The sequence below is a fragment of the Bacillus rossius genome, chromosome 15, assembly GCF_032445375.1.
Source record: "Bacillus rossius redtenbacheri isolate Brsri chromosome 15, Brsri_v3, whole genome shotgun sequence".
Lineage (NCBI taxonomy): Eukaryota > Metazoa > Arthropoda > Insecta > Phasmatodea > Bacillidae > Bacillus > Bacillus rossius.
This window is the reverse complement of record NC_086342.1, coordinates 3,121,586-3,145,775: the sequence shown is the minus strand read 5'-3', so window position 1 is coordinate 3,145,775 and position 24,190 is coordinate 3,121,586. Positions and strand designations below refer to the sequence as shown.

General features: G+C 43.8%; 2 protein-coding genes across 4 annotated transcripts in view; one reads left to right on the top strand and one right to left on the bottom strand.

Annotated features, from left to right (window-relative positions):
* Positions 1-24,190, bottom strand: part of LOC134539289 (metallophosphoesterase 1) — a 162,982-nt gene that overhangs the window by 113,807 nt on the left and 24,985 nt on the right. The gene's annotated exons all lie outside the window — the stretch shown is intronic.
* LOC134539287 (titin-like) overlaps positions 14,825-24,190 on the top strand; it is a 299,819-nt gene continuing 290,453 nt past the window's right edge. Inside the window, exon 1 of the mRNA XM_063381173.1 lies at positions 14,825-15,185. Within this exon, the coding sequence (XP_063237243.1) occupies positions 15,147-15,185 (39 nt within the window). The 5' untranslated portion in view covers positions 14,825-15,146. The remainder of the gene's footprint in view (positions 15,186-24,190) is intronic.

Sequence of the window (24,190 nt, the reverse complement as noted above, 5' to 3'; positions counted from 1 at the left end):
TTCTAAGACAGGGTTTACCAATAAGGCAAGGAACTCACCGTTGCAACAACGCAGACGTCACCAACCCTACATTTTAAAGTAGGGACCGGAAAAATTCGCGGGTTCAATGACCTGTAGGATGAACTCCATAGTTATACGTACTCTCGGTCAAATTTCATTCACCCATTGGCTGCTGTCTTGTCCAGAGTCATCCAGGTGAGTTGTGAGCCAATAGCAGAGGCAGTACTGAGGTATAACTATTTGTATTTTAGCCTATCGCGAAATGAATTCGTGAATTTTTCCGGTCTCTATTTTAAAGTTATTGTTAAAAAGTATAAAACTAATTTCTTCCCCGAGCTTCTTTTGATAATTCATGTTTATCATGAAGACATATGATATTATCAATAATTTGAGTTAAAAGTGTTATTTTCTTTCACAGTGCAAAAGTTTACCAAATGAAAACGTTACGTATACAAGAAAAAACACATCGTGGTTTTCTATGCACTAAACGTCTGTAGCTGCCCCGAATGCTAGCCTATTGGAACCCTCAGCTAAGAGAAGTGTAGTGGACCCAACCATATTTGTATTGATACGTTCTTGAAATGATTCACGCAATGGGGAATTTTATTTAATGCAGTTTTTTGGACACACGCCATTGCAGTTTTTCAGTGTTTGTCATTGAAAAATAAAATAAAAATAAAAAAATAAACAAAACTAAATGAAAATATGAAGACAGAAAATTTACAGAAAAAAAGACTGAATCAGCTGATGTCGGACAAACGGAACCAACGATGAAAATAAACAAGTACTATGGACAACACAAATACGACAGCATGGACAAAAAATGTTCAACATATAAATATCATACAGCACAAGGATTGCGTTGAAGGAACTTAGTCATTGAAAAAAATAATATAACAACACAGACGAACACAGTTGGCTAACAACGACGACACAGAGAGAGATTAAATGCAGGCAGACGACAGACCTGGACAACGCAGCAAACATATAAACATAACGATGAAGATAAACAAGTACTATGGACCACACAACGAAGATAGCACAGAAGATTTCCAGCGACAACAGTTGCGAAGTTTCGGGAATTGACATCTGTTCCCATCATTTTTATTTATTTATTTATTTTAATTTTTCCATGACAAACAGTGCAAAACTGCAAATGCACACGTCCAAAAAACTTTATTAAATAATCTTTGTATTGCTTCCAAATTCTCAAGGGATGCCAAGGTATCCCTTCATTAGTCCAATAAACTCTAGATTTCTAGGGATGCGACACTCATAGCCACTCATGGAGTTAGGACTTGTCATGAGACGGCGTGATGTGTGGTAGGTGTCGCTTTCGCCATATTGTTCCGCCCAAAACATAGCGGGAGTGGTTTCTGACCACGTCTGATGATTAGGGACCGGAAAAATTCGCGGATTCATTTCGCGGTAGGCTAGACTCCAAACTCGTTCACCTTCATTCTGTGTCAGTGATTGGACCACCGTTTACCTGAAGGACTCTAAGCCAGTGAAAAACCTTCAACAAAAAAAGTATCAAATTACAAGCATCCCACGTGTCACGAGTCATTATCCAGTGAGCAGGTGCAATTTGTCCTAGTACATAGAGGATCTTGGAGTCTATCGTAGAGGTCATTGAAATCGCGTATTTTTCCAGTTTCTACTGATGATTAGAGACCGGAAAAATTCGCGAATTCATTTCGTGATAGGCTAGAATACAAATAGTTATACCTCAGTGCTGCCTCTGCTATTGGCTCACAACTCACCTGGATGACTCTGGTCCAATGAGAAACACCCCAACCAACGCTTTATCGAATCACAGGCTGCTACGTTGGGGCGTCTCACAAGACAGCAGCCAATGGGCGGGTGACATTTGACCGAGAGTACGTAGAACTATGGAGTTCATCCTACAGGTCATTGAACCCGCGAATTTTTCCGGTTCCTAGTAGTCACGCTATTATGAGATTTAACAGACAAGTGTATGTGATATTTGTATTGAAGGAAAAAAGGCCGAAAGTGACCGAATGTGGAGGTGTGCCTACCTAGACTGGAAGAGGGGGGAGGAGCCCCGACCCCGGTCACGTGAGGGGTTGTCACGCAGCACATGCGCCGCCGGAAGCAGGGGGCGCGCCGGCGCTGACGTGGCCCGGCCGCCAGATGGAGCCGTGACTCAGTGACTCAGTGACGTCTGTGTCGGGGACTGCTGCCGGCTTTGTTCGGCCTCACGCACGGGGGGGAGGCTAACCCCCCCGAGCACAATACGCATTCACGAGGCGTTAAAACCCGCCTCTCATACAACCTATAGCTAGGGACACGCATATTTCACTCCAGCCTAGACTCAACCTACGTGTATTTGGGGAAACCTTCTTTTCACAGACGAGAGAGCCAAACCTCCGATCGTGCATCTTCGGTTTTTTTTTTGTTCATTGTAAATAAATATGGCGGTGTTGATGAAAGGATACTAATGGTCAATTAGGTTAGGTTAGCTACATTATAAATACTTCAAAACATTGTGGACGGTTGATTTGGTTAGGATAGCTACATTAAAGATACGAAAAAAAAAAAAGCATGAACTTCGGGGCACTTCGGGTTTTGGCTCTCTCGTCTGTGAAAAGAAGGCTTCCCGTGTATTTGTCATCAAGACTTTTCAGACGGGCGATAGCAAAGTCACATCCTTGGCGGATCGCACGTGACAGGGTGACCACTTCTCCTCCTTGTCTACAACTGGTTCAGGGTCGTCGAGGACACTGCAGTCCAGTCATCAGCGTGCAGCTTCCCGATGTCTGCCTTCGAACTAATCGTAGCTCTGGATATCGCGTGCGTCGGCCCGACGTGCTTACTGATTGTTAGCAACCGGAAAAACTCGCATTTTAACTACCTATAGTTAGGGACCGGAAAAATTCGCGGGTTAAATGACCTGTAGGATGAACTACATATTTATACGTACTCTCGGTCAAACGTCACCCACCCATTGGCTGCTGTCTTGTGAGACGTCCCAACGTAGCAGCCTGTGATTCGATAAAGCGTTGGCTGGGTGTTTCTCATTGGCCCAGAGTCATCCAGGTGAGTTGTGAGCCAATAGCAGATACAGCACTGAGGTATAACTATTTGTGTTTTAGCCTATCGCGAAATGAATTCGCGAATTTTTCCCGTCTCTACCTATAGTATTGTATTGTAAAGCGCCATAAAAGACATCGAGCAAAAGTGCTCCCAAAAACAATCAAATTAAAAGGTTTTTAAATTTTCCTTTTAATAACCAATTTCCTTTGTTTACTATTACTTTAATTAACATACCAAAAGGGTAAATATGAGCTAAAGAGCACAGAGTGCTAGAGTGTTTAATTATATTGTAAAACTGTGTAAAGTGTCAAGTATGTGCAAATAAAAACTTTTGAATTAGAAAATACTAGCTGTAGGATAGACTCCACAGTCCTCTGCATGCTCAGGGGAAGGTCCCCTTCCCGTTTCCTGTTGATCTGTAAAATGTCTTAACTATAAGTAGCCTGTGATTCGATATTGCTCCTGCAGATAATCCGTGAGCCAATAGCAGAATAATTTAAGAGGTATGGGTATTTGAATTATATTGAATAATATTGAATTGAATTCGCGGTAGCCTAGACTCCAAACTCGTTCACCTTCATTCTGAGTCAGTGATTGGACCACCGTTTACCTGAAGGACTCTAAGCCAGTGAAAAACCTTCAACAAAAGATGTATCAAATTACAAGCATCCCAGGTAACACGTGTCACGAGTCATTATCCAATGAGCAGGTGCAATTTGTCGTAGTACATAGAGGATCTTGGAGTCTATCCTAGATGTCATTGAAATCGCGAATTTTTCCAGTCACTACTAATTAGTAAGGACCGGAAGAATTCACGGTTTCAGTGACCTCCAGGATAGAATCCGCGATCCTCCATGTACTCGGGAAAAAAAACCCTCTCATTGGTAGAGACCGGAAAAATTCGCGGGTTCAATGAACTTCAGGATAGACTCCAATATCCTCTGCACACTCGGGCAAATGCCAACTGTACATTGGCTGCTGACTTGTGAGTCGTCTCGACTGGGTGGGCCTGTGATTCGACACTTCTATTAGTGAGGGTCTCTAATTGGCCCTCAGTCCTCCAGATTAATAGTGAACCAACGGCAGAAGCCGCACTAAGGTATAATCATTTGAATTTTAGCATAACACGAAATGAACCCGCGAATTTTTCAGGTCTCTACTCATTGGCTACTGATTCGTGACACCTGTTTACTGGGATGCTTTTGATTCGCTGTGGGTTTCTCGTTGGCTCACAGTTCTTCAGATAAAGTCTGGGCCGATCGCGGCAGCGGTACAAAGATATGGTGGTAAAATATAGCCTATCATCGAGAAATGAGTCCGCGAATTTTATCGGTCCATATTACGAAGCAATTATGAAATTATCTAAGACTATATGCGAAATACGGAATAATTAGAGGCAGGCATTTTTCGCGAAAAGATTTGAACGCCTATTAGACTGCAACAAGGTATACCCGTGCCAGCGGTTTCTTCCTTGTGATTGGCGGCCGTCTGCGAGAGAAGCCGTTGCCTTGTTTGACCGGCACACACAGGACGCGTTTGAATCCGCACTTGAATAACTGTGATTGGTGAACTAACAGTGGACACGTAGCTGAAAGAAACTCAGTCAATCACGAAAACACAGATTATGCTACAGTGTTTTAACTTTTGGCAAGTCTCGGAATCTTTTCGCGAAATATGCATGCCCCAAGGAATAATGAAGGGCCCGGGAGTTGCCAGCGCCGCGCCGTCGACGCCAGGTGCGAAGGTCAAGGTCACAGCGACCCGCCGTCGCGCCGGGGCGGGCGAGAGTGAAAGGTCAGAGGTCGACTCTGGTCGCGGCACCTGGCGCGTGAGGAGGAGGAGGAAGGGGGTGGGGGGTGGAGGGTTGAACTGACCTTTGTCCCGGGCGGGGACTCCTCCCTCTGACGCCAGGGCAGCTGGGATCTCGTTGCAATCGTTATCGGCAGAGGCTAGGTTACATGGTGAATAGCGATGAAACAGAAATAACAGCGAAGTTGAAGTCAATACACCGCGTGACATAGAAAATCCAAACCGAAACACGAAATTCACCTCAATTACCTCATTTTGTCAAAATATAGAATTGATGTCAAAAATATTTAGTTTAAGCTGTTATTAAAAACCATTATATTTTGTACTAATTATAAACTTATTTATTAACTATGTACTGATTTTATCTCAAGAGAAGCCATTGTAATTAGACTGAAATGATGTATACTTGTGATTGCGATTGTTTCCTTGTGATTGGCGGCCGACTACAAGAGTAGCCACCGCCCTGTTTGACCGGTGTCATTCTGGACGCGTTTGCTTCCGCACTGGGTGGCTGTGATTACGTAGGGGCATGCACATTTCGCGAAAATATTCCGAGACGAACTGAAAGTTAAAACACCGTGGCATCGTCTGTGTTTCGTGATTGGGTGAGTTTCTTTCACGTCCATGTTGATTGTCACAAACACCAATCACTAGAGACCTGAAAAATTCGCGGGTTCATTTCGTGTTATGCTAAAATTCAAATAATTATACCTTAGTGCGGCTTTCTGCCATTGGTTCACTGTTAATCTGGAGGACTGAGGGCCAATTAGACACCCTCACTCATAGAAGTGTCGAACCACAGGTTGCCCAGTCGAGACGACTCACAAGTCAGCAGCCAAATGTACAGTTGGCATTTGCCAAAAAGTGCGTAGAGGATATTGGAGTCCATCCTGAAGTTCGTTGAACCCGTGAATTTTTCCTGTCTCTAGTGATTACTGTGCTGACAGCAGACGTGTGCTTGACACAAACACAGACAATGCTACAAGGTTTTTTTTTTACATACAACTGGTCTGTAAATCTTCTGGCGAAATGTACTCGGGCCTGGTAACACCCGTGAGGCGCGGGAACGGTAGTACGGTAGAACAGCAGGGGGGTAGTGGCAGGGGCGTAGGAACCGGGAGGGGGGGGGGGACAGGGGGGACGTGTCCCCCTGAACTTTTTGGGTGGAGGGGACTGTCCCCCCCCAACTTTCTAGACCGTGATATTTTTATTTTATAATATTATTCTGCCCAACTTTATTTGTAATTTCTTCACTCATCAAATTTTATCTTAAGGAAACAATAATAATTTTAACATCGATGTATCCAATGGTTAGATACAAAAACTGCTTACAAAACTCTATTTTGCACTTTTAAAATCAAAATTTTCCTGTGGAGGACCCCCGGACCCCCCCCCCCCCCCCCCCCCCCCGTCTTAGCTTTGAATATATATACTGTATAGAAGTCGCCAGCCCAGGTTAAAATTTCTAATACGGTTTTGTGGTAGTTGGTTAATTCACCGCCGCAATCGCCACCATCTCTAGGGCATCGACTTGTGGTGGTCCCTAGCGGACAAGTGTCGAACTCTTCAAACACCCCTTCCCCCTCCTGCTGAACGACCAAAAGCTGCAGTGAATGATGGGTGGGGGGGTGCGGGGAATGACAGCGGGCGACAGTGCTGCGCTCTAACGTGTAAATAACAACTAAGACGATACAGGGCGTTACGGCAGCGCACTGCAGCGGTGAAGTTCCCAAGCTGCTCATCATACGCTTCTGAAAAAGTAGAGTAAATCCTATCCACTCGCGACTTCTATACAGTATATATATTCAAAGGTCTTAGTAAGAGGGGAATGGGTTTAAATGACATCAAAATCATTATTTGTCCCCCCCCCCCCAACATTATGAACACAGCTACGCCAATGGCGTAGTGGGAGTAGCTGCCCGCTTGACGGCTGAGGAAGGTGACCTAGCGGGACCGTGAGAGCGCGTCACCCGAGACAGTCCCTGGCCTCGTGCCCCTCCCCCTATATCCCCCCCCCCCCTCCATCAACCCAGCCAGCGTGTCACCAGGCGGGCAGGAACACCAACACTGGAACATCAGAAACTCATTTTTAGGAACCGGAAAATTTCGCGGATTCATTTCGCGGTAGGCTAGACTCCAAACTAGTACATCTTCATTCTGAGTCAGTGATTGGACCACCGTTTACCTGAAGGACTCTAAGCCGGTGAAAAAAAAAACCTTCAACAAAAATAAGTATCAAATTACAAGCATCCCAGGTAACACGTGTCACGAGTCATTATCCAATGAGCAGGTGCAATTTGTCCTAGTACATAGAGGATCTTGGAGTCTATCCTAGAGGTCATTGAAATCGCGAATTTTTCTTTCTCTACTCATTTCCATACGTAGAACAGAGATTTTTTTCGCGGGTTCATCGGATAGAAAAGCATGTCATCTGCTTCACGTTGATGATTGGTAGAGATCCCAGGAATATCGCGGGTAAATATCGCGATAGACCATAATCCAAATACGTTTATCTTTTTTTTTCCTTCAGTGGCTGGACCACAGTTTATCTGAACTAATGAAAAACCACCAACAAAAGAAGTATAACTCATAAGCATTCCATTAAACAGGTGTCACGAGTCAGTAGCCAATGAGCAGTTATGATTTGCCCGAGTACATAAAGGGTCGTGGAGTCTAAAGCAGCAAAAATTATGAACGTATTTTGATTATAGCGTACCGCGAAATGAATCCATGAGTTTTTCCGGTCTCTACACTGTAATATCAATATTTTTAAATGAACAGAAAAATTATTTTAAAATTACAGATTTTGTAAATTGGTACATTTACATGAAAACAACTGTATCACTTCAAAATAGTGTTCGCAGAAATACTGTCTTTGGATTCTTACCTGGGCATTTATGGTTTGTCCCAGTACCCAATAGTTAAAGATATTTGTAAACCATTCTCTGAATAAGTTTCCGGAATTAACTGCGCATGTTAATAAGCATAATAAAAAATAATAATTCAATATTCTAATGTCATTTCCATTGTTAAAAACATATGTTTGAATGGAACTTCAATTGAATTAATACACAGTATTATATCGAAAAAACGTATTTCAGACATGCAGAAATAACATTAGCCATGTCCATGTGTTGTACAAAGTTACAATATCTATCTCGTTGTATTACAAACTATTTCTTGGTAAATGGTAGAGACCGGAAAAATTCTCGGGTTCAATGAACTTCAGGATAGACTTCAATATCCTCTACACGCTCGGGCAAATGCCAACTATACATTGGCTGCTGACTTGTGAGTCGTCTCGACTGGGTAACCTGTGATTCGACACTTCTATGAGTGAGGGTCTCTAATTGGCCCTCAGTCCTCCAGATTAACAGTGAACCAATGGCAGAAGCCGCACTAAGGTATAATTAGAGACCTGCAAAATTCGCGGTTTCGACGGCCTTCAGGATAGACTGCACATACCCCTGTACACTCGGGAAAATAACGCAAGTTCATTGGCTGCCGACTTGTAAGTCGTCTCAGCTGGTTTGTCTGTGAAAACCTTCTTTGGTTGCGGGTTTATAACTGGTTGAGATTCGTCCAGATGAATAGTAAGCCAATAACAAAATTATCTAAGACGTATATGTGTTTGAATTCTAGCCTATCACCGAATGAATCCGCGAATTTTGCAGGTCTCTAGGTATAATTATTTGAATTTTAGCATAACACGAAATGAACCCGCGAATTTTTCAGGTCTCTGTTTCTTGGTAACTGGTTGCCCAAATCATATTTTCTAAAATCACAGATTTTTTTTTTTGTTCGTGTCCAAATATCCACCATCTGTGCTAATGCGATCAGCGGCGCGGGGAGGACTGGCCGGCTGCGATAGCGCTCGCCGCGGGAACTGGAGGGCAGACGCCAGACGCCGGCGCCCAGGCGCTCACCCCCCTCCCCCGCCCTCCGCCGCGCCGGCAGAGATCGTCAATTGTTCGCGACGAGCCGGCCGAGTAATGGCATCGCCTGCTCGTCTATCCCCTCTGCCTCTCTCATCGCCCCACCAACCCTCCCATTGTTCCCCCCGCTCAGCTCTCTCCCTAGGCACTCAGGCCTCGTGCCATCTCGCGCGATCACACGTCGACTGAATTCATGCCACTGACGGGCGTGAATGCTCTCCAAATACAAGTTTCAATTAAAGTTTGGTAGTAGGCATTTTACACAATATTAGTCCGGTCAAAATAGACATTTCAAATAACAAAAATTCCGACAGGGCTGAATTTTGGTAGAGACCTTGGGCACACCAGTAGAAATAAAGAGCGAAAAGTCTCCATAGATCCCATGTGTGTTCGGTTTTTTGGATTTTTCTCAAAAACGGTAGTTTTTATCAAAAATATAGCCCACACAAACATTGTAGATTATTAAATTATCTACAAATATGGTCCTAATACTTTTTTTTCCTAAAAAAAACACAATTCGTATTAGATATATTTCAGCTAGTATGTTATTATTACACGGATTACATCGCGTATCGATTTTAAATTCAAATATTTCAGTTTTTCCCATTTTATTATACTAAATATCTTAGAATTATTAAAACAAATATTTTTTATCGCTTTCGAGACGTAAATGATTCCCGCGAAAACACGAAAGCCTTTACATGAGACTGAAGTATCGCATTAAACCAAATTAATGAAATGCCCGAACTAAAAATCTTTGATGGAATCGAACAGTGGGATACCTTGAACGAAAAGAAGCCGTCATCGTTGCGTTTCGGTGATATCACATGCCGGTTTCACCTGCTAAACTGGGTGGCCTTTGACTCGGTAGTCCACTTCTGTGGTTCAAGGTCTCTCTTTGGCACCTTGTAAACTGTGGGCTCCAAGAATTCAAATTTTAGCCTGTCGCTAGTTGTTTAGCTCATTTTGAAATTGAGTTCATAACGTCTCACAAGTTGGCCGCCGGGTGACATTTACCCGAGAATTCAAAGGAGTGTGGAACCTATCCTAGAGTTCATTACATCCGCCACCTAATAATTTGCCTTAGTTGAGACACAGAATTGCAGAGGCTATATCTTCCATTACTCCGGACGTGTTAACCAAAGTGTGAGAAGAAGATTAAATTGATGTGTGGCGTACAACTAAAGGTGCACATTATGAACATTTTTTCTGAAGTTTGGTCTACCTTCGATTTGATGTATGGTTTGTTGTAAGTCGTCACAATTAAACTGTTATATATAGAGACCGGAAAAATTCGCGAATTCATTTCGCGATAGGCTATAAAAAACAAATAGTTATACCTCAGTGCAGCCTCTGCAATTGGCTCACAACTCACCTGGATGACTCTGAGCCAATGAGAAACACCCCGACCAACGCTTTATCGAATCACAGGCTGCTACGTTGGGGCGTCTCACAAGACAGCAGCCAATGGGTGGGTGGCATTTGACCGAGAGTACGTATAACTATGGAGTTCATCCTACAGGTCACTGAACCCGCGAATTTTTGCGGTCCCTAGTTATATTATAGAGACCAGTAAAATTCGCGGGTTCAACGAATTTCAGGTTAGACTCCAATATCCTCTACACACTCGGGCAAATGCCAACTATACATTGGCTGTTGACTTGTGAGTTGTCTCGACTGGGTAACCTGTGATTCGACACTTCTATGAGTGAGGGTCTCTGATTGGCCCTCAGTCCTCCAGATTAACAGTGAACCAATGGCTAGAGGCCGGAAAAATTCGCGGGTTCAATGACCTGCAGGAAGAACTCCATAGTTGTAATACGTACAATCGGTCAAAAGTCACCCACCCATTGGCTGCTGTCTTGTGAGACGTCCCAACGTAGCACAGCCTGTGATTCCATAAAGCGTTGGTTGGGGTGTTTCTCATTGGCCCAGAGTCATCCAGGTTGAGTTGTGAGCCAAATAGCAGAGGCAACACTGAGGTATAACTATTTGTATTTTAGCCTATCGCGAAATGAATTCGCGAAATTTTTCCAGTCTCTACCAATGGCAGAAGCCGCACTGAGGTATAATTATTTGAATTTTTAGCATAACACGAAATGAACCCGCGAATTTTTCAGGTCCCCTAGTTATATACCATTGTTTGCCGGACAGCCTACCGCTGTGCGGGCTCCAGCCGGGGCTGCTGACTGACCCAGGCTGGCGTCAGGCCTCGAAGCAGCACAGCCGCCGGCTAGGGGCGTCGCCGTCCGAAATAGAGGGACGCCCGGCATCGCGGCGTCTATTTTTACCGCGCCAGTATCCCCACGCGTACCACAATTCCGGCACGTGTACCGGCGTGGCACCCTTGGTACCATTGTCGTGCAAACGAAAGACCGTTCGGTCCAATTCAGAACCGTCAAAAATTTATTTAGTCATGTGTAGAGACCTGTAAAATTCGCGGATTCATTTCGCGATAGGATAGAGTCCAAATACTTTTGACATCATTTTGCTTCAGTGATTGGGCCACAGTTTATCTGAAGGACCCTGGGTCAATGAAAAATCTTTAACAGAAGAATTAGTGAATCACGATCATTCCAGTCAACAGGTGTTACGAGTCGGTAACCAATCAGCAGATGTAATTTGCACGAGTGCATAGAGGATCACGGAGTCTATCCTTTAGGGATTTGAAATCGCGAATTTTACAGGTCTCTAGTCATGTGTTTTTTTAATGTTTTATTTCGTACACATTCACCATACTCTTGGTTTATTATTAGGAGTCGGAAAAATATTCAGGGCCGCTCACAGACATTTTGTGGCTCGAGGCAGAGTTTGAGTTTGTAACCCCCTCACCTAAAAAAAAAATAAAAGTTTTTTTTTTTTTACTCCATTGATTTGCCATTTACACACGATTAAACTGAAACTGAAGAATAGAAATCTGGGGCCTGGTTTCTACCTGTCTCTCTCGATAGGACTATACCGCCAGATCTGTATGTAGTTAATTTAGAAAAAAAATGTATTGGAATGATTATAGTTACTGTTTCAGGACAAATAAATAAAATAACAAAATTGGGGGAAAAAATTATACCACTAACTTTAGTATTGAAAAAAACATCTTTTAAAACAAAACAATTATATTCTAATTTTCGTTCGATAGCTCTTAAAATTAAATTATATAGCATAACACAATAGTGTTAGTTTAAGTTAATCAACAGTTTGTCTTCCTATTTTTTATTTCGCTTTAGATGTGGCCCCCTTTACAGTTGAGTGTTTTGTGGCCCGGGGCAATGTGCCCCTATGCCCCCTCCCCCCCTCCTTGTGGACCAACCTACCGGCTGGATAGAACCCACAGCCATCTACACACTCCCCTTCACATTGGCTGTTGCCTTGTGAAATGTCTCAACTAGGTCGGCTGTGGTTCGCTACTCCTTAGCTTGACAGTCTCTCATTGGCCCAGAGCCCTCCAGATAACTCGTGAGCCAATAGCAGACACAGCGCAAAGGCATGAGTATTTGGATTTTAGCCAATCGAAATGCAAATCCGTAGGGACCGGAAAAATTCGCGTGTTCAATGACCTGTTGGATGAACTCCATAGTTATACGTACTCTCGGTCAAATGTCACCCACCCATTGGCTGCTGTCTTGTGAGACGCCCCAACGTATGCAGCCTGTGATTCGATAAAGCGTTGTTGGTTGGGTGTTTCTCATTGGCTCAGAGTCATCCAGGTGAGTTGTGAGCCAATAGCCGAGGCAGCACTGAGGTATAACTATTTGTATTTTAGCCTATCGCGAAATGAATTCGCGAATTTTTCCGGTCTCTACGAAATCTGTAATTTTTTTTCTGATTTCTATTTATAATTATTACAAATCTGGAATATATTTAAATATAAACAAAATTATAAATGTATTTATGTAGCTTAACCACTTCTTCTCCTTGTTCATATCTGGCTCGGAGTTGCCAAGAGCACTGCAGTCCTGTCATCAACCTGAAGCAGATGTATATGTGCTTCAAGTCTACTTTGCTGCTTAATAAATCCACAGAAAATCGTGGCTCTACTTACTGTATTTCAAAAAATACAATAATAAATACCTGCTTTGAAAACGATATAAGCCTAAGCATAGGACATTATCAAAGGCCTACGAAACTGCCAGCCTTGATTCCGTAATGTGGTTCGTAATCCAGTCTGTGTCATTTCTATGTTTACTGTTGCCACATATGTTGTTTGATGTTAGTTGAGTTGCTAATTATCAGATCTTGTGTTTATTCGGCGATAGTTATCGATGTCTAGCCCTTGGGGTTTTTCAAGCACAGGCTGGGACTGCTTACTGTAATCAAAAGTTTTGTAAGAGTTGCGAAAGTAGCATGCGTGCGTTACGAAGTAACACGTAAAATATAACTTCTTAAAAATTATTTTCCATTATTAGGGACCGGAAAAATTCGCGAATTCAATGACCTACAGGATAGACTCCAAGATCCTCTATGCACTCCGATAAATTACATCTGCTCATTGGCTACTGACTCGTGACAACAATTAACTAGAATGATTTTGATTCGATACGTCTTTCGTTGAGGATTATTCATTGGCTCTGATTCCTTCAGACAACCTGTGGTCCAATCACTGAAGCAGCAAAAGGTTAAACACATTTGGGTTCTAGCCTATCGCGAAATGAATCCGCGAATTTTTCCGGTCTCTATCCATTATTTATCAATATATTTTTAGTCCTGTGACAAATTAAGTTCTGAGCCCTTTTAGACTATAGTCAATTAGTCTGTTATAAAAATAAGAAGACATGGGTAAGTGGCAGTCATTCCCGTTATAGAAATGAAACTTTACTGATAGATAGAGACCGGAAAAATTCGCGGATTCATTTCGTGGTAGGCTAGACTCCAAACTCGTTCACCTTCATTCTGAGTCAGTGATTGGACCATCGTTTACCTGAAGGACTCTAAGCCAGTGAAAAACCTTCAACAAAAGAAGTATCAAATTACAAGCATCCCATGTGACACGTGTCACGAGTCATTATTAGAGACCGGAAAAATTCGCGGGTTCAATGACCTTCAGGATAGACTCCAATATCCTCTACACACTCGGGCAAATGCCACCTGTACATTGGCTGCTGACTTGTGAGTCGTCTCGATTGGGTAACCTGTGATTCGACACTTCTATTAGTGAGGGTATCTAATTGGCCCTCAGTCCTCCAGATTAACAGTGAACCAATGGCAGAAGCAGCACTAAGGTATAATTATTTGAATTTTATCATAACACGAAATGAATCCGCGAATTTTTCAGGTCTCTAGTCATTATCCAATGAGCAGGTGCAACTTTTCCTAGTACATAGAGGATCTTGGAGTCTATCCTAGAGGTCATTGAAATCGCGAATTTTTCCAGTCTCTACAGATAGAGGTATGACTGTATGAGAGTAGCTACATAAGAATGAGTGCAAGTATGCGAGTGAGCAAGTGTACAAGTCCGCAAGTAGGCAAGAATTCCATCCACACTCCTGATCGTTGCACTTCTTGTTGACCTTTGAGGGTTAACACTTTCGTTACGCTGTGATGACGACATCTCCTTGACTTACCGTTAGGGACCGGAAAAATTCGCGGGTTCAATGACCTGTAGGATGAACTCCATAGTTATACGTACTCTCGGTCAAATGTCACCCACCCATTGGCTGCTGTCTTGTTGAGACGCCCCAACGTAGCAGCCTGTGATTCGATAAAGCGTTGGTTGGGGTGTTTCTCATTGGCCCAGAGTCATCCAGGTGAGTTGTGGGCCAATAGCAGAGGCAGCACTGAGGTATAACTATTTGTATTTAAGCCTATCGCGAAATGAATTTGCGAATTTTTCCGGTCTCTGCTTACCGTGCCAGCTGGGAATAGCGAGGATAACTCAAGCGCGCAAGTGTTTACCAAACGCGCGAATTTCGCAAGTCTCTAAAAATTGACGTTCTCGACGGAGTACCACAGTCGCGCCGCCAAAAAGGCGCGTGGTGTACCATAATTCTGTCTCATCCGCTTGGCAACCCTGGCAGCGCCTCTCGCCGCAGTCGGGTCCAAGGCGGTTTTATTTCGGCACATCCGCCAGTCGACCCGCCGCGTACACGGTCCGTGGATAAACACCCCACTTCCGGTGCGTGATCCGCGCGCCGCCAATAGACATCTGTTGCTTCTTCCGGACCCACCTCCCGGTCTTACCACTCGTCCGCCTGCGCGGGCGACCCTAAATTGTTATAAGAGTTTTTTCAAAACCCCCACTCCGTTATATCTGAACCGCAGCAACCCAGTGGCGTGTGCGCGAGCTGTCCGCGGCGAACCCTCCGACCGACCGAGCGACGACGCGGGGAGAGCCCGTCCCCCGACACGGACATGTTCAAGAAGAGGTTCCCGTCGCTGTCCAGCCTGGGGGTAAGACGAGCCCAGCGCACACTCGCCACGATCCTTCAACTCCGGTCCCGCTCCGCCCTCCAGCATTTTTGGAACACACGAGGAGAAATTTTTGACAGAACAGTTCTTTGGTCCAGAAGGCGGAGGGGAAGGTGGAGTTGGTAGGGACCGGAAAAATTCGCGGGTTCAATGACCTGTAGGATGAACTCCATAGTTATATGTACTCTCGGTCAAATGTCACCCACCCATCGGCTGCTGTCTTGTGAGACGCCCCAACGTAGCAGCCTGTGATTCGGTAAAGCGTTGGTTGGGTATTTCTCATTGGCCCAGAGTCATCCAAGTGAGTTGTGAGCCAATAGCAGAGGCAGCACTGAGGTATAACTATTTGTATTTTAGCCTATCGCCAAATGAATTCGCGAATTTTTCCGGTCTCTATGGAGTGGAATGGAATACACACAAATCAGTAGTCCTTAGGGGCAGGCATTTTTTTTGCGGATAAATCTGACCGTCTACTAGACTGCAACAAGGTGTACCCGCCACCAGCGGTTTCCTCCTCGCGATTGGCGGCCGTCTGGCGAGAGAAGTCGTTGCCTTGTTTGACCGGGCCCATACAGGACGCATTTACTTCCGCGCTGAATCACTGTGATCGGGTGTTTGCAACAAACGACACGGACGTGAAGGAAACCCACCCAATCACGAAACACGGATGACGGTGCAGGGTTTTTAACTTCCAGCTCGTCTCGGAATCTTTTCGCGAAATGTGCATGCCTCTAACGATCCTTCAACTCCAGTCCTACTTCGCCCTCCAGCGCGGACGCAGCCGGGATTCCGTAGAGACCGGAAAAAATTCGCGGATCCATTTCGCGATACGCTGAAATGCAAATAGTTGTACCTTTATGCAACTTCTGCTATTGGTTCACTGTTAACCTGGAGGAGTGTGGGCCAATTATAGGCCCTCAGTCAAAGCAGTATCACGAGTCTCCCAATTGAGACGCCTCACGAGTCAGTAGCCAATGAACATCAGGTGACGTTTGCCCGAGTATGCACAGGATCGTGGAGTCCATCCTGGAGGTCATTGAATACGCGTATGTATTTTTCGTGAAAAAGAATCCGGCCGTACGTTAGACTGCAATAAGGTATGCCTGCGCTAGCGATTCTTCACTTGTTATTGGTGGCCATCTGCGAGAGACGAGCCACTCATCGTTGCCTTATGTGAATGGGCCATACAGGACGCGTTTGTTTCCTCACTGAATTACTGTGTTTGGTGTTCAAATGGCAGACATGTAGGTACCTAGAAGAAACTCACCCAATCAAGAAACACAGATGATGCTTCAGTGTTTTAATTTTTCCAGTCCCTAGGGATTTGTGGAACACACGAGGAGCAATTTTCGACGTAACAGTTCTTTGGTCCAGAGGGTGGAGGGGGGATGTGGAGTGGAATGGAATACACCCAGAGAAATTAGGAAGGGGAGGAGAGGTTTCCCCCCGATATCTTCCCTTGAAAATTAAAAAAAAAAATTCTTAAAAACAAATTTTTTGTTACTTTAGGACCCACAGGTAGAGACAAAAAAATTTGCAGGTTTCAATTACCTCCAGGATAGATTCCACGATCCTCCATGTACTCGGGCAAACTACACCTGCTCATTGGCTTCTGGCTCGTGGGGCACCTGTTAACTGATGTTCTTTTGATTCGATACTTTTTTTGTTAAGGGCTCAAAGTCCTTCACATAAACTGTGGCCCAATCACTGGATTCTAGTCTATCGCAAAATAAAAGTTATTTTTTCCGGTATCTACCCATTAGTTTTTTAAACCAGAAGTTCTTTAAATAAAAGGGCCACTTATGAAAGGCCTATCCTTAAATTACCAATGCTTATAATTATTTCCTCATACGTGGTAAAAAGGAAGACTTCTTCCCTAAATCAGCATACTTAGTGGTCATAAATTGAGCCATACATTAGTACTTTTAAGCTGGTGAATGAGTTGTTACAGAAAATTGGGGGGGGGGGGGGGCATGGCCCCTCCCTGACTCCGGCCTTACCCTTCAGCAACCCTTACTTTCTTTCAGTCTGCTCTGAATACTGGGGTGCGCGTTATTCAGGTATTGTTAGACGTTGTGATCCATGATTCGAGGCCATAAATATTGCATATTCGTATCGCTAGAGACTGGAAAAATTCGCGGATTCATTTCACGATACGCTAGAATCCAAACAACTGTACCTTTATATTGCGTCTGTGATTGGCTTACAGTTTATCTGAAGGACTTTGAGCCAGTAGAAAACCTTCAACCAAAAAAGTATCGAATCGCAAGCGTCCCAGTTGACAGGTCTCACGAGTCAGTAGCCAATGGGCAGGTGGCATTTGCCTGAGTATGTAGAGGGTTGTGGGGTCTATCATAGAGGCCATCGAAAGCGCGAATTTTTCCAGTGTCTACGTATCGCGATAGGTTAAAATTTAGATAATTATACCTTTGCGCTGATTCTGCTATTGGATCACGGGTTACGCAGAGGACTTTGGGCAATGAGAGACTATCAACCAAAGGAGTGTCGAATCAAATTCTGCCTAGTTGACAGCCAATGGAAAGGGGACATTTGCCTTAGCATGCAAAGGACTGTGGATTCTACCCTATAGGTAGAGACTGACCTGCAAAATTCGCGGTTTCGATGGCCTTCAGGATAGACTGCACATATCCCTGTACACTAGGGCAAATAACGCAAGTTAATTGGCTGCCGACTTGTAAGTCGTCTCAGCTGGTTTGTCTGTGATTCGATCCTTATTTGTTTGAGGGTTTATAACTGCTTGAGATTCGTCCAGATGAACAGTAAGCCAATAGCAAAATTATCTAAGAGGTATATGTGTTTGAATTCTAGCATATCATTGAATGAATCCGCGAATTTTGGTCTCTACCTATAGGTAATTGAAACCGCGAATTTATCCCGTTCTTGGTGATGATTTATCATTGCAGTGTCAGGGGTCAACGATCTTATGCAAACCGCTGTAATTTTACTCCCTTTTGAATTTTGGTTCGAGGATACATTTTAGACGTGACGTAATAAAGAATCCATACGAATCATTGTCACTCTGCAGTGCAACGGCTGCTTTCTCATTGGCACATTTAACAGTTTCTTCCGCAAGACAGAGCTTGTAACGTAATAATATTTCTCAGACATAAACTCAAACTGTCAGTTTTTTTCTCGCGATGTATCACAATATTCATAGCTATTATTAGAGCCACGATTATTTAACGGATTTATTGAGCAGCCAAGAAGACTTAAAACACACATGTATCTGCTTCACGTTGATGAACGGACTACACTGCTCTTGACGACTCTTCGGAGACATTTATAAATATAGACCGGAAAAATTCGCGGATTCGTATCGCGTTAAGCTAAAATACAAATTGTTATACCTCAGTGCTGCCTCTGCTATTGGCTCACGAGTTATCTGGATGACTCTGTGCCAGTGAGAAACACCCAACCAACGCTTTATCGAATCACAGGCTGCTACGTTGGGGCGTCTCACAAGACAGCAGCCAATGGGTGGGTGACATTTGACCGAGAGTACGTATAACTATGGCGTTTATCCTACAGGTCACTGAACCCGCGAATTTTTCCGGTCCCTACATATTTCGCGTAAAGATTCAGAGACGAGCTGAAAGTCAAAACATTGTAGCATCGCCTGTGTTTTGTGATTGGGTGAGTTTCTTTCAGGTATATGTCTACTGTTACAACACCAATCACAGTAATTCAGTGCGGGAGTATACACGTCCTGAGTATGGCTCCGTCAAACAAGACAACGACTTCTCTCGCAGACGGCAGCCAACCACAAGGAAGAAACCGTTGGTGCGGGTACACCTTGTTGCAGTCTAATGAGCATTCCGGTTTTTTTTTCTCGAGGAAAATGCCTGCCCCTAATAATAACGCAAGGGTTAGTTAACACCGAAACTTGCTGGAACTGCTGAAGCGAAGCGACAGAATTGTTTCCTGTTTCCGGGAGAGTCACCCTAGAGCGGGCCTTTCATCGCGCCCGCTGGAGCAGCAGGTTGCCATGGCGACAGAGAGCTGCGCGACCCTCCCTAAGCCAGGGCGGCGCGGGACCTCCCCTGTCGGGATATTGCATTCTGCCGGAGAGGCTACGAGTAGAGACAGGAAAAAAAATTCTCGGATTCATTTCGTGATAGGCTAAGATTCAAATATTTATACCGTTGTGCTGCTTCTGCTATTGGTTCACTGTTAATATGTAGGACTCTTGGCCAATTAGAGACAATCAATAAAAAAAAATATCCAATAACAAGTTACCCACTTGAGACGCCTCAAAATTCAGCACCCAATGAACAGGCGTCGTTTGTCCAAGTAGGCAGAGGATCATGGAGTCCATCCTGGAGGTCATTGAACTCTAGAATTTTTCCAGTCTCTACCCACATTTCATGCGGACCACTGTGAGCCAAGGGAAAACCCTCAACAAAAGACGTACCGAATCAAAAGTATGCCAGTTTAACAGGTGTCACGGCCGGTAGCCAATGAGCAGGTGTTATTCGCCCCAGTACATAGAGGATAATGGAGTCTACCCTGTAGGTCATTAAAACCGCAAATTTTTCCGGTCCCAACTGAAATGTTAACGAACAAATGACAAAGGCTATAGGAAACACAGCACTATCAAGTATAGCGAGCCTGTCTCCCGAGCCTCTGTTGATAAGTACAGACCCTAACAATCCGTAGTATCGTTAAACAATGAATAGAGACAGGAAAAATTTGCGAATTCATTTCACGATAGGCTAAAATACAAATAGTTATACCTCAGTGCTTCCTCTGCTATTGACTCACAACTCACCTGGATGACTCTGGGCAAATGAGAAACACCCAACCAACGCTTTATCGAATCACAGGCTGCTACGTTGGGGCGTCTCACAAGACAGCAGCCAATGGGTGGATGACATTTGACCGAGAGTACGTATAACTATGGAGTTCATCCTACAGATCATTGAACCCGCGAATTTTTCCGCTCCCTAGTGATAAGACTTAAATAAGTTATGCTAATAATACTTCTTTGGTTAAGGACCTCTCACTTGCTGGAATCGTCTGGACTAATGTGTAATGGTTCACGTTTTTAGCCTGTCTCCAAACAAAAAAAAAATTTGTGTGCGCATAGAGACCAGAAAAAATTTCGGGTACACATCTTGTGAGATGCTAAAATGTAGATAATTATAATATCTTTTTTCTGCTTCTCCTATTGATTCGTTATGAATTTTGTAGACCGTGGGCCAGTTAGAGAACCTCAGGCAAAGAAGTACCGAGTCACAATTCACATTATTGAGCGGCCAATGAACAGGTGGCGTTTGTTCGAGTATGCAGAGGATCACGGATTCTATCCTGGAGGTCATTGTACCCGCGAATTATTCCAGTCCTTAGGTATGTGTATGAGCAGGTATTTTTCGCGATATAAATCAGTTTGCTCACTATACACTGAAATAAGGTGTACCTTCGCTAGCGATTGCTCCCTTGTAATTTGGCAGTCGTCTGCAAGGAAGTCATTGCCGTATTTAAAATGACTTACAAACTAGGCATTTCGTTACGAAATATGCAAACACCCAACTCAGAGATGGACGTGCAGTGCTTAAGATAAAACTAAAATAATATCTATAAATATTATTTTTTGATTATGTTTTTAATTTTTATTATTATTTTAGAAATATATATTTTTGATGACTATTAGCTATTACTTAGTAGCTGGGACTTATTAATAATTTACAAATCTCTAATATCTACTACTATACTACTAGTTAAATATAGAGGAACTGTCGGCGTATAAATTTACAGGTGAATTAAGTCAAGACCTATTCGCATTTTGGTATTTGTTGCAAGCTTGCAATTCAAAATCCCATGTTTTTCAGAAACACAACCGGCACTGGAGGTGAAGCCTGCCAGGCGGGCCATGCCCATCGGACACAGGGAGTCAGCCCTAACAGCACAGGCAGTGAACTCCCGGGAGCCAAACCTACACCTGCGTGCTTCGGACCATTTTGAATTAGAAAATTATTTCATTTTAATGTTGTCTATAATTTTAAAGTTTCAACTCGCGGGAGAATAATTATGCAAATTCAATAAAGATAAATAAATAAAAATTTCATAACCAGTCCGAAAAAGAAAAAACTACGTCGCGCTGAGTGGCCGATCGCTCAGCCAACCACAGCACACTACGGAGGTCTGTGAGCCAAGATTGAATTAGCGGGTCGATACCGCCTCCTCCGAGCGGACCCGAGCTGACCCGAGCAGCCGACGAGCCTTGCAGGCCTGCCAACCTCCTCGCGGAAAGCCGACAAGGGGTGGCATTTAGTTTCTTATAGTTCGCAAGCGGAAAATGTGGCCGTCGTCGCCGTAAGACATCTGAACTTTTCTTAGGGTTCTTCCATTTCCTTCAACAAAGCATAACCTCACCCCATCATCATCGTAATAAAATTAATTTTTGTGACTAAAAAAAAAGAGGCCGAACATAACTACTTTTTACCCTTTAGTGTGTGGCCATGCCCATGCTTGCCATGTTGCAGCCATACTCGTGGAGGAGAGGGGGAAAGGGGGGATGAACAGCTGATGGCCTGGTCTTGTGGCAAGGGTTTATATAGGCCCCAGAGAAAAGCTGTGATTAGTCCATGCGAGAGGACATGATTGGATGATGTTAAGAGATTAAAATCTTAATCTTTCGTTGCCAAAGTTTTTAATTACTTTGGTCATTATCAGGATGTTCAGAAATGTTTTTTCCCCCTCCTTGTTCTATATTTTTGATAAGAATTTCATAACTTCACATCACAAAAATGTCCACTATCTGGACACGACCTGCTGTTCGGATTCCGACTGGCCGCGTCTAGAGAGGCAGCAGGCTTCCCCCGCTCCGACAGCGCAGTAAATTTGGACCACCCCCCCACACCCCAAATTCCTTTTCCGTCAGCCAGTCAGGGACAAGCAAGGAAACGAAGCCCAAGGCCGGTACTGAAACTAAAGAGTGCTCTTTAGTTATTATTTTTTACCTAACCTAATTTAAAACTTTGAGTGTGCGGGAGGGGTCAAGGTAGGGAAGACTCAAAGTTAGAGACCGGAAAAATTCGCGGGTTCATTTCGTGATATGCTAAAATTCAAATATTTATACCGTTGTGCTGCTTCTGCTATTGGTTCACTGTTAATATGTAGGACTCTTGGCCAATTAGAGACAATCAATAATAATAAAAAAGTATCCAATCACAAGGTACCCACTTGAGACGCCTCAAAATTCAGCACCCAATGAACAGGCGCCGTTTGTCCAAGTAGGCAGAGGATCGTGGATCACTTTTTAAAAAAACGAATCAATTTTCGTTTGCCTTGATTTCACTAGACTTTCGGACAAAATAAACGACTGGACCTCTTGGAAGTTCATCAAATCTTTCGTCGAAACATTTGTATGCTGATAAAAACGTCTGATTGTGTCAAGTGCCTCCATCATTGACGTTTTCGACGGAACAGGTTCGTCACTTGGTTCGTCGTCATTATTGTCATCATCTTCAGACGCCGCTTCGTTTTGATTGATTATCCTGGAGGTCTATCCTGAGTCTCTAATAATCAGGTATGTTCAATGCTGTCTGATGGGGCCATGAGAATGTTGTCCGGCCGCGGTGTTGGCGCGACGGAATGTCGTGCGGGGATCACGTGACAGCCGCCACCCCCCCACCCCCCCCCCCTCCAGGGCATCGAGTGGCCTGGGAAAAGAGAATGATGAAAGAGTTACGGGAGAGGGGAGAGCGGAGAGAGAGAGACTTAGGTTACGCGGTCCTACACCACACAGTGGCGTAGCTAGAATTTGTGTATGGGGGGGGGGGGGGGTGTTAAGAAGCATGGTACCCCCCCCCCTCCGTATTAAAGCGGGGGGTCCGGGGGTCCTCCCCCGGGAAAATTTGGATTGTAAGGTGTAAAATAGTGCTATTTTAGCAGTTTTCGGTACTTAAATTTAAATATTGTAATGGTAAAAACTTTATTAATTTTAATATGAAATTTGTTTGAGTGATGAATAAGAAATTAATTAAAGACTTGGTGCTAAGGGAGGGGGGGGTTTAACCCTTAAACCCCCCCCCCCTGGCTACGCCCCTGACACCACATATATGTATGTGTGCATATACAAAAGAAACAGCTTTTTTTGCAGGGTCCCGCCTACCCGGGCACACACACGGTGTGCAGAGCTTCAGAAAAAAAAACATTTAGAATACGCTGGAGGCGGATGAGTAGTTCTAATTCCATATTTCGTTGTTGAGCTGTATTGCTAGAAGAGTGAAAATGTTTATAACGATTGTTATCTTTGAAAGATTTGTGCAATGGGAGTGCATGACTTGATGTAAACTTTTGGACATACGTCATTGCTAAGCACATGTATGTCTGTAGAAGAATACTACAAAAAAACCAAAAGACAAAAACGCAAATTAAGCAACAAATTGCTGTTGTCAACAGGATATAAACGCCACATAATATTCCATAACAGGAATATGGTCAACAAACAAAGAAAAACAAAGAAAAATGGACTAACAGAACAAAAAACCTCCACTGAGCAATTTGTTGCTTAATTTGTGTTTTTGTCTTTTGGTTTTTTTGTAGTTTTCTTCTACAGACATACATGAGCTCAGCAATGGTGTATGTCCAAAAGTTTACATAAAGTTTATAACGAGTGTTTTCAGCATAATTTTTAGGCTTGAAACATACGGTACAGATTGTTGAAAGCACTTAAGGGGCCCGCCTCGTCAGGGGTGCATGTGTGTTAGTGAGGCGGGATGATAAGCGCGACGCTCGCTGGTATTTCTAGCGCGGTATAGCCTCTAAGCGCAAGTCTCTGAACTGGCGCGCAGTCTTCTCGTAGTCACAGGATAACTGTGAAATTTGAGCCGTGACCGTAACATTATATGGCCGAGAAATTAAGATAAAGGTGTAATGCAAGTCCCTTAAAGTGCTTTCAAGAATCTGAACTGGTTGTTTTACGCCTAAAATTTACTCTGAAAACATGCGTTTTGGCCATTTTA